General features: G+C 39.6%; 1 protein-coding gene across 2 annotated transcripts in view; it reads right to left on the bottom strand.

Annotated features, from left to right (window-relative positions):
- The window catches only part of UBE2D2 (ubiquitin conjugating enzyme E2 D2), a 67,393-nt gene that overhangs the window by 3,761 nt on the left and 52,449 nt on the right, over positions 1–11,183 (bottom strand). For both annotated transcript variants that reach the window (XM_066272671.1, XM_066272670.1), the window contains exons 3-6: positions 6,928–6,959; positions 6,770–6,847; positions 6,580–6,685; positions 30–123 (exon numbers count right to left, since the gene is read on the bottom strand). In XM_066272671.1, the coding sequence (XP_066128768.1) occupies positions 30–123; positions 6,580–6,685; positions 6,770–6,847; positions 6,928–6,959 (310 nt within the window). The remainder of the gene's footprint in view (positions 1–29; positions 124–6,579; positions 6,686–6,769; positions 6,848–6,927; positions 6,960–11,183) is intronic.

The raw sequence follows: 11,183 nt of genomic DNA, 5'->3' as shown, positions 1-11,183 counted from the left end.
ATACCTTTTTATTTGGAGGCCATACTTACTTTTCTCTATCTGTTTTGTAGATCCGAGCAATCTCAGGCACTAAGGGATCATCTGGATTAGGATCACACAACAGAGAACAGATGGACAAGAGTACTAGAATAAAAGAACATACAAGTTAGTAGAGAATAAAAGCAAAGGATTCAAGGAAACATAAGATGCCAATACATGAGAAAATTCTAAGAATCTACTTATACTGCAGTGCCTAACAGCTCTGTAAGCTCTACCTAGCTTTATAGTAACAGTAACCAACTAAGATTCTAAGATTTCTCTATGCTTAAGTCCTTCAGGAAGCTGGCCCAGGCTGGTGTAGTGACTTGCCCAATGTCCCCAGCAGTGAGTAATTAAGAGTGAAATTAGAATCTAGGTCTTCCAAATCCCAGACCAATATACTTTTCATAGCCCAGGAAGTTCAATTTTTTTAGAAGCCCATGTTCAGGGATAAATGGCTTTCAAAATTCTAAAGACACCACACCCACTGAATGTTCTTAGGTATGACAACAATGAAATCCAACAATCACTGCTTTCCCAATGGCAGGTATTATATGCATATGCAATGGATCTGTTTCGTTTTTAGTTGAAAACAATTTAGTCTAAAAACATAAAGGCTAGTACTTGCCCCCAAATGGGGCTGGCTACACTTATTACAGAGGGTACAACATACAACTACTAGGTCTCAAATTCTTTTCAGTAATGGTTCAGAATCTCATCTAAGCCATTTCCTCAGTGACAACCTGGAATATAGCAAATCTCAATAGTACAATTTCCTCTGTTAAATTTGTTAATTTATGTGTTCCTTATTGAATGTAAAAAGAAAGCAAAGGCCACTAATCACATTAAATCTAGTGGCCTCTGACACAAATAAATTCTAATCCTTCCTTCTATTCTGAGGCTAAGAGAACTCAGCTCTAATGTTCTATAGCAAGAAACAATGATTCTGATCCCACTTTACTCCCCAAAATATCAAACTCAGCAGAAAAAGAATTATTCATTTTCCTATCAAATCTGTTCTATAGAGATCAAGGGCTTCTGAGAGGTCAAGAAAAAGTTTACATGCCCTTTGTCATTCAGTTTGTTAACAAAAAAGCTATTTCCTTGCCTTAAGAGTATATGGAAAATAAAAAACATCAGGAAAGATGTTTTCTGACTCTTCATTCCTGTTGCCCACAATTCTGGCAGATGGTACTCTCAAAACATCTTCTCTTCCCATTGTCAGGTATATCACCTGATGCCCTCTTCAAGCACAGAACATTCTAACAGCAATTAGGAAAGATTTCATGTATTTCCTGGAAATGATAACAGGGAGTTACAGATTTTTGAATGTTCATGAAATTACTGACTACAGAAAGATGAAACTTTTCCCTATCAAACTGGCAAGAGTACAACTGATTCTTCACCCAAATCAGACATACTACCAAATTAGTATCAGTTACAAATTTCCTTTATATACAATTCCAATTATTTCAATAAGGCTACTTTTAAAAGAGAACTTTTAAAGAAATAACTTGTTTTTCTTCTTTCCAGGAAAGGAAGCTGGGGAGGTAGTTATCTGGGCCTGGTGAAAGGCTTCTTAGTACACAATGTAGTTCCTTTAATTTGTAGGATAGTGATTTTGATTCTACAATCTGCATAGACTCTTCAATGAAGTAACTAAATTTTCACCTACGTATACATTTTTCATCAGTATATACTCATTTTCATTAGTCTCATAACCCACAGTCACTCTCAATTCTAAATACATAAAACCAAGGGGGCTTTATGACACACTTATCTGCTTACGTTTCCTGTATATTTATTTTATTTTTTATTTATTCATTTTTAGAGAGGAGAGAGAGAGGGAGAGAGAGAGGCAGAGAGGAAGAGAGAGGAGAGAGAGACAGAGAGAGAGAAGGGGGGAGGAGATGGAAGTATCAACTCCCATATGTGCCTTGACCAGGCAAGCCCAGGGTTTCGAACCGGCGACCTCAGCATTTCCAGGTCGACGCTTTATCCACTGAGCCACCACAGGTCAGGTGTTTCCTGTATATTTAGATATCTAACATATACACTCAAAGTGGAGGGAATTTCAAGTCAAAATTATTGCCCTTAAAAACAAACTATGTTAGAGGAAGGGATAATTAATATTACACACACAGGATTCAAACCTTTCACAGAACCGCTTGCCCATACATTCAATTTACAAAAGGGAGTCATTAAAACATTAAACCTAGATACACGAATATAATCAAATTCAATAAAATGGCACTGCAATTATTTTAAAAGATAGCTACTCAGACAGAGAACATTAAGTCAAACAAACTAACAGCCCTTATAATTTAGAACTGAAAAAATCGGCACTAGGTATAAAAGAGTGAGGAAAAAAATCTGTAGAAACAATTTCAGCTATCTAGACTTCCTCACTCCCCAACACACACACTTCCATCTTCTTGGTCTCATTATTTTACTAGCTTTATTATTTCTCTACTGCTAATTGCTACTTTGTGAAGAAGAGCAAGTAGGCCAGGAAATCACAAGAACAAATATATGAAAACTTTCATAAGTAACTCACAAATGACAAGGGGCCTAGAAAAAAGCAAAGGAGCCACTTACTTATCTAGGAAACTATTTCAGTCAGTTTTTAAAACTGTGGCCTGCTTTTTTGTTTTTATTTGTACGTAGGTCTCCAAAAATTTCCCTTAAAAAATTAATGTCAGAGTATACAATAGTAACTTGATCCCAGTTATTTGAGTGCCTACAAGAAACCAGGTAATTGTACACTTTGCTTTTTTTTTTTTTTTTTTTTTTTTGGTATTTTTCTGAAGCCGGAAACGGGGAGAGACAGTCAGACAGACTCCCGCATGCGCCCGACCAGGGATCCACCCGGCAAGCCCACCAGGGGGCGATGCTCTGCCCATCCAGGGCGACACTATGTTGCGACCAGAGCTACTCTAGCGCCTGAGGCAGAGGCCACAGAGCCATCCCCCAGGCCATCTTTGCGCCAATGGAGCCTTGGCTGCAGGAGGGGAAGAGAGAGACAGAGAGGAAGGAGAGGGGGAGGAGTGGAGAAGCAGATGGGCGCTTCTCCTGTGTGCCCTGGCCGGGAATCGAACCCGGGACTTCTGCACGCCAGGCCGACGCTCTACCACTGAGCCAACCAGCCAGGGCCAACTTTGCTTTTTTAAATAAATTTTATTCATTTTGAGAGAGAGAGGGAAGTGGGGAGGAGCAGGAAGCATTAACTCCCATATGTGCCTTGACCAGGCAAGCCCAGAGATTTGAACCAGCAACCTCAGTGTTCCAGGTTGACTGTTACCACTGCACAATCACAGGTTAGGCATGCTTTTTTAATCTTCATAATAACAATGAAATAGTCATTACCATCCCTATTATATAGCTAAAATAAAAGAAACAGAAGCTTATTTGTCTTAAGTCTCAATGTAAACTTGAGTATGAAAATGGGTAGTGAGAACTAGAATCTGTTTTATTAAGCAAAAATTTTATTTAAAATTTTTATTTATTGATTTCAGTGAGAGTAGAAGGGGAGGGGGAAGAGTGAGAGAGAGAGAGAAACACCAATCTGCTCCTGCCTGTGTCCTGACTGGGGATTGAACTAGCAACCTCTGTGCTTCAGGATGATGCTCTAACAAACCGAGCTATCCAGCCAGAACAGAATCCATGTTCTTTAACATGAAACTATGCTACCTCTTATCTAAATGTGTAGATTAAATAATGATGATATAGGTTAGAAAAATATTGTCATACACAAAATTTTACCAAATACCTATTTTTTTGTAGCTATTTAATATATTTTCCTATATAATTCAAGTAACGGTATACACTAATTTTACTTCTTTTCTGCTTTTTTTCAAACATACTAATTTCCCATTTTTCACAATATTTCTAAGGATCGATACCCCTTTAAATGCATGTGCTAGAATTGATTTATTTCTTCCTCTACAGTTGGGCCTATAAGTAATTTCTAATTTTCAAAAATAAATAGCACTGTCACAAATGTACTTGCATACAAAGCTTTTTTTTTTAAGCAGGGGGGGATGAAACAGACAGGGACAGATAGGAAGGGAGAGAGATGAGAAGCATCAACTCACAGTTGCAGCACCTTAATTGTTCACTGATTGCTTTCTCTCATATGTGCCCTGAGTGGGGGTCTCCAGGACAGCCAGTGGAGCCCTTGCTCAAGCTAGTGACCATGAGGTCATGTCTATGATTCCACGCTCACACTGATGAGCTCATGCTCAAGCCAATAACCTCAGGGTTTCAAACCTGGGTCCGCAGCATACCAGGCCAATGGTCTATTTTTACTGTGCCACCGCTGATCAGGCTGGGGTTGTTTTCTTAATACAAATGAATGAAACTAGAATTAAGGGTAAAAGAGTAATAATAAGTCGCATCTCATAAATACATACGGGGCTATACAAATCTATGCTTCTGTAGTATAGAAACACTTATTTCAGTGTACTTCACCAGCATTTAGCTTTCTTTTAAAACAATCTATGTTAATTCAAAAGATGAAAAATGGGCCCTGATCAGTGGCTCAGTGGATAGAGCATTGGCCCAGGTTTAATTTCCAGTCAGGGCACACAGGAGAGATGACCATTTGCTTCTCCCCCCCTTCCACAGCCAGTGGTTTGATTGGTTCCAGTATTGGTCCCAGATGCTGATAGCTTGGTTGGTCTGAGCACATCAGCCTCAGGTGCTAAAAACAGCTCGTTACTTGAGCATCTGCCCTAGATGGGGCTGCCTGGAAGATTCCGGTTGGGGCACATGCAGGAGCATTCTCACTGTCTACCCCCCCCATCTAAATAAATAAATAAATAAAGTAAAAAATGGAAACTTTCATTTTGTGATTTAGGGTTCCCCCCCCCCGCTCTTTACTCAGTAATATGTGTTCTTTTATTTTTAAAAGATTTTTACTTATTCACTTTTAGAGAGAAAGGAGAGAGAGAGAGAGAGAGAGAGAGAAAGAAAGAGGGGGGGAGGAGCAGGAAACATCAACTCCCATATGTGCCTTCACCAGATAAGCCCAGGGTTTCAAACTTGGGACCTCAGCATTCCAGGTTCACCCTTTATCTGCTGTGCCACCACAGGTCAGGTTGTGTTGTTTTTATTTTAAATACATTAGCCCATTATCTTATTTGCAGTCTATTTCTTGTACTTGACAGCTTTAATCCACTTATGATTTAATTTAGGTATGATATTGAAGGATTGCACAATTTAAAATCAACACATAAGATAATGCTTGTTGCCTGACCTGTGGTGGCACAGTGGATGAGGCATCAACCTGGAAAGCTCAGGTCACTGGTTTGAAACCCCAGGCTTGCCCAGTCAGGGCACATACGAGAAGCAACTACTATAGGTTGATGCTTCCTGCTCCCTCTACTCCCTCTGCTCTCCCCAACCTCTCTCTTTTCTCTCTCTCTCCTTTCTAAAATCAATGAATAAAATCTGAAAAAAAAAAAAAAGAGCTAACTACCCACTCAGTTCACAGATTAAGTAATTCTGGGGTTGTGTGAAAAAATTAAGAACTACAAATTTGTAGTCACAAAATAGCTCCAGGAATGTAAAGTACAACGTAGGGAATATAGTCAATAATATAATAAATATGTACAGCGCCAGCTGGGTACTTGAAATATTGGGAGGACCACTTTGTAAAGTATATGATTAACCACTATGCTATACACCTGAAATTAATAAAAATAATATTAAACTTAAACTAACTGAAAAATAAAATTAGGCCCTGGCCGGTTGGCTCAGTGGTAGAGCGTCGGCCTGGAGTGCGGGGGACCTTAGTTCGATTCCCGGCCAGGGCAAACAGGAGAAGCGCCCATCTGCTTCTCCACCCCTCCCCCTCTCCTTCCTCTCTGTCTCTCTCTTCCCCTCCCGCAGCCGAGGCTCCATTGGAGCAAAGATGGCCCGGGCGCTGGGGTTGGCTCCTTGGCCTCTGCCCCAGGCGCTAGAGTGGCTCTGGTCGCAACAGAGCGACGCCCCCTGGTGGGCAAAGCATTGCCCCTGGTGGGCGTGCCAGGTGGATCCCGGTCGGGCGCATGTGGGAGTCTGACTGTCTCTCCCCGTTTCCAGCTTCAGAAAAATACAAAAAAAAAGAAAAAAAAAAAAAAGAAAAATAAAATTAAAATAACATAAAATGTTATAATTTGATAAAAAAAATCTGCAATCAACTCATGTAATTAGGTATTATTTAGAAGCACTGTTGGAACTTTCATCACAAAATTAGTAACTTAACTTTCTCTACACCTTTTGAAACACACACACACACACACACCACCGCAACTATATACCAAAGACTGTTAAAGGAGCTCAAATTAAAACTTATTTTCCAACCTATGCTTGAGTATCAAAATGGACAGAGTAAGTCATGATGACATGCAGGACTACAAATGCTTGAGAATCCAACTCTCTCCAGTGGTTTCAAGATTTATTCAAAAATAAGGGGGACTGCTACCTTCTCTTAAATATGAGTAATGTTTTAAAAAACAACCTTTAAAGACTTTTTAAACACAGCTGCTTTATCTTGATATTGAATATTCATTCCATTACCTTTTGAAATAGTTAGTGCTGGAGACCACTGTGATCGTAGAATATCAAGACAAATGCTGCCATTACTGTTAATATTTGGATGATAAATTCTTGTTGTAAATGCAACCTAAATAAAACAAAAAAATTTTTGTAAACTGGTTTATTAGTATCATAAAAAACATATAAAAAACAAGTGACATATCCCAATTACCTTAGGTGGTTTGAAGGGGTAATCTGTTGGGAAATGAATTGTCAAAAAAAATACTCCACCCTGATAGGGACTGTCGTTCTGTTGATAACAAGGAAAAGTGAGGTTAAAATGAGTGAATTACATAAACTGTTTATTCTAAAATTAATCTGCATACTTACTGGCCCCATTATTGTAGCTTGCCAATGGAACACTGCAAAAAAACAAAAAAATCACCATGAAGCAATATCCACACTGTATCTATATCATAACAATGTATCATTCCCCATCTAATCTCAGTTAATGAGTTCTGGGCATGATGAAGAATCTAAATAAAGTTTGAGTCTGAACAAGAAAAATGACTAACTGGTCTAGCACACTGTTAAGATGCTCAATGAAAAAGTATTTGTGCTGAAACATGTCAGAGAGACTGACAAGTCCTAAAGTTCCACTTTAAAACAGACACTTCCCTCACCTCAAAGGATAAAAAAGAACCAGAAAATTCAATTCTTTGATGGGTTATATTATTTTCCCAACTCAATTATATAATATATAATTTACTTCTTTTATGTACTGGTCTAGAGCGGAAATGTGAAGTTAAAGTAGATAATACTCAAATTAAAAAAGATGGCTTGGGCCTGACCAGGCGGTGGCACAGTGGATAGGGCGTTGGACTGGGATGCAGAGGACCCAGGTTCGAGACCCCGAGCCAGCTTGAGCATGGACTCATCTGGTTTGAGCAAGAAAAAGCTCACCAGCTTAAACCCAAGGTCGCTGGCTCCAGCAAGGGGTTGCTCGGTCTGCTGAAGGCCCATGGTCAAGGCACATATGAGAAAGCAATCAATGAACAACTAAGGTGTCGCAACGAAAAACTGATGATTGCTGCTTCTCATCTCTCTCTGTTCCTGTCTGTCTGTCCCTATCTATCCCTCTCTCTGACTCACTCTGTCTCTGTAAAAAAATAAAATAAAATAAAATAAAAAGATGGCTTGGCCCTGGCCGGTTGGCTCAGTGGTAGAGCGTCTGCCTGGCGTGCAGAAGTCCCAGGTTTGATTCCTGGCCAGGGCACACAGGAGAGGCGCCCATCTGCTTCTCCACCCCTCCCCCTCTCCTTCCTCTCTCTCTCTTCCCCTCCCGCAGCCAAGGCTCCATTGGAGCAAAGATGGCCCGAGCGCTGGGGATGGCTCTGTGGCCTCTGCCTCAGGCGCTAGAATGGCTCTGGTCGCGGCAGAGTGAAGCCCCTGGTGGGCAGAGCGTCGCCCCCTGGTGGGCGTGCCGGGTGAATCCCGGTCAGGCGCATGCGGGTTTCCAGCTTCGGAAAAATACAAAAAAAAAAAAAAAAAAAAAAGATGGCTTCTCCAATGAGAAAACATTTCTAAGAGGTCTCCTGTGTAGGTCTTTGGGTTTTTGTTTTGTTTTAATTTATATAGAGGAAGAGAGAGAAGCATCAGCTCGTTGTTCTACATAGTTGTGCATCCACTGATTGCTTCTCATATGTGCCTTGACCAGGACTGACCCAGCAACCTTGGGCTTGACTTAGCAACCCCAGGATTGAGGATCCAGCAATCCCGGGTTCAATATAGTGACCTCAGTGCTCCAGATCGACGCTCTATCCACTGTACTACCACTGGTCAGGCTCCTGTGTAGGTCTTTAAAATTACTGATTCCTCAATAAAGAAACCATTAGCTGCCTAACCTGTGTGGCACAGTGGATAGAGCTGTCAACCTGGAACACTAAGGTCCCCAGTTCAAAGCTCCAAGGTTGCCAGCTTGAATGTAGGTTCCTTGGTTTGAGTGCAGTAAGTGCTGGGTCACTGGCTTGATCCCAAGGTCGCTGGCTTGGCTTGAAACCTCTAGTCAGGGCACATAAGAGAAGCAGTCAATGAACAACTAAAATGAGGCAACTACAACTTGAAGCTTCTATTCTCTCTCGTCGCTCTCTCTTAAAATCAATTAAAAAAACACCACCACCATTAGCTGAAAGTTTCAAGCTGATTACAAGCTCTAATAATCCAGATAAATTATAAAGTCGTTTAATAAGGAAATCTTCTCTTCAACCTGCAAAAAACAATGCTTGTTCTATTTCAAAGGTACAAAAAAAGCTAGTTTTCATTTATAAGCAAGCTACTCAGCACTTATTCATACTAGGATCTTGGCAAAGTAAGGGAAGTTGTCGCTGAGATTATATGTGAACAGCCCAAACCAGCTAACTTTTGTCACAGGAGGAAATATGAAGACTAAAAAGCCATATGAAAATCCACTGGAGTGTCAGTCCAAATCCTTCTGACCTGCATGTGAATCTGTCCCTATGGTTGCTTTGCTCCTCACTGAGGCCCAAAAGCACAATAGCAACCTGTTTATTAGGAATTAAAAATAAAAAATAGGTATTGCTGAGTCTCCCCTTCTTAGATTACCCAATTCCTGCCAATCAACTTTCTAAGGCATTAAGTAGCTAAGGAGAAAATACTGAGTTACTAAAATTGGTCCTAGTATCTTCAGCAAAGGTCCTAGAAAAGATACTTAATGTGCTGTCAAAAGAAACAAGCAGTCTCACCCTATTTTTTAATCAAAAATATAACAAACAAAACATACTACACACCAAAGATTGTTAAGATGCTCAATGCTAAGATGATACCTGGAGTAAACAACCCCGGTTAACAATGCTGAAGCTGAAACCGTATCAGACAAAAAGATGACCAAGCTACAGGTCAAGGGACTGGTTTTAAAACAGATCATTTTCTTCCATTTAATTCTTTTATATTATTTAAATTTATAGCTATAAATAGGATATAACTATACCTGCATTCTTGTACCAGATTGCAAGAGTCAAAAAAAGTTAAGGCATAATAAGGAAAGCACTTAGATAATAAAGTATACAAATATCAAGACGTTAAAAAAAATTAAGTTAAATTTTCCATTACCTATTTAAGTCCTACTTTTTTCTTCTGAGTCTTTTTAAGATCAATCCTTTTCTTGTTAAAAATAATACCTGATTTAAGAAGTTACTAGAAAAATTTAAATTATAACAAATTATTGGCTAAAGGTAAAATACTTCTTTTTTTGTGATTTCCCATTCTACCTCTGCAGAAAACCCAGCATGCTTTATGATTAAAATTTGTGCTCTACAGTATGTCCCTAAAATTTGGACAACACAGAACCCAAAAAGGGGGTTTCTGGAGCGGAAACCTTTGCAAGCTAACAACTAGAACATTTATGATTACAGAAAGAATATTCTTCCTAATAGAAGATGTGGAAAGGTGAATATTTTCAAGTAATATTGCAATCTCATACTCAGCACTCCAGCAAGCTGAAGACAATCTATCTAGTGTATCTTAGTAAGATTCTTATATTGTTGAGAACTTTTACAAGCAACATCAACAGGCTACTTCTTTTTTTAATTTAATTTATTGTGTTTACATAGATTCAAGTGTCCCACTGAATACATCCCCCCCCCAACCCCCGTGTTCCCCTCAACATCCCCCTTGCTCCCCTCCCCCCAAGGCCCTCCTCTCTTCCCTCCAGGATACATAAACGCTGTGTTATGTATATATAATTTCATCAATCTCTTTCCCTTCTCTGATCCCATCCTCTCATCCCCTTTCCCTCTGTCCGCTTTCCCTCTGGTCCCTTTGATCCCATCCCGCCTCTGCCTCTATTCCACTCCTCAGTTCACATTGTTCATTGGATTCCTCAAATGAGTGCGGTCATATGATATTTTTCTTTCTCTGTCTGGCTTATTTCACTTAACATAATAGTTTGCAGGTCCATCCATGTTGTCATAAAAGGTAAGATTTCCTTCTTTTTCATGGCCCCATAGCAGTCCATAGTGTATATGTACCACTGCTTTTTTGTATGTATGTATGTATGTATGTATGTATATATTTATTTTACATTTGTCAATTTTCCCCCCAAGTACAATTTATTTTATTTTTTTAAAATTAATTTTAATAGGGTGACATTGATAAATCAGGGTACATATGTTCAGAGAAAACATCTCCAGGTTATTTTGACATCTGCTTATACTGCATTCCCATCACCCACAGTCCAATTGTCTTCTGTCACCTTCTAACTAGTTTTCTTTGTGCCCCTCTTCTCTCCCAACCCCTTCCCTCTCCTCCCCCCCACCCCGTAACCCCCACACTCTTGTCCATGTCTCTGAGTCTCATTTTTATGTCCCACCTATGTACAGAATCATATAGTTTTTTTCTGATTTAGTTATTTCGCTCAGTATAATGTTATCAAGGTCAATCCATGTTGTTGTAAATGATCCGATGTCATCACATTTCTTTTTCTTTTTTTAACTTTTTAAAAAAATTTTATTTATTCATTTTTTAGAGAGGAGAGAGAGAGGGGGAGAGAGAGAGAGAGAGAGAGAGAGAGAGAGAGAGAGAGAAGGGGGGAGAAGCTGGAAGCATCAACTCCCATATGTGCCTTGACA

This window comes from Saccopteryx bilineata, chromosome 4, assembly GCF_036850765.1.
Source record: "Saccopteryx bilineata isolate mSacBil1 chromosome 4, mSacBil1_pri_phased_curated, whole genome shotgun sequence".
NCBI lineage: Eukaryota > Metazoa > Chordata > Mammalia > Chiroptera > Emballonuridae > Saccopteryx > Saccopteryx bilineata.
This window is presented reverse-complemented; position numbering and strand designations above follow the sequence as displayed.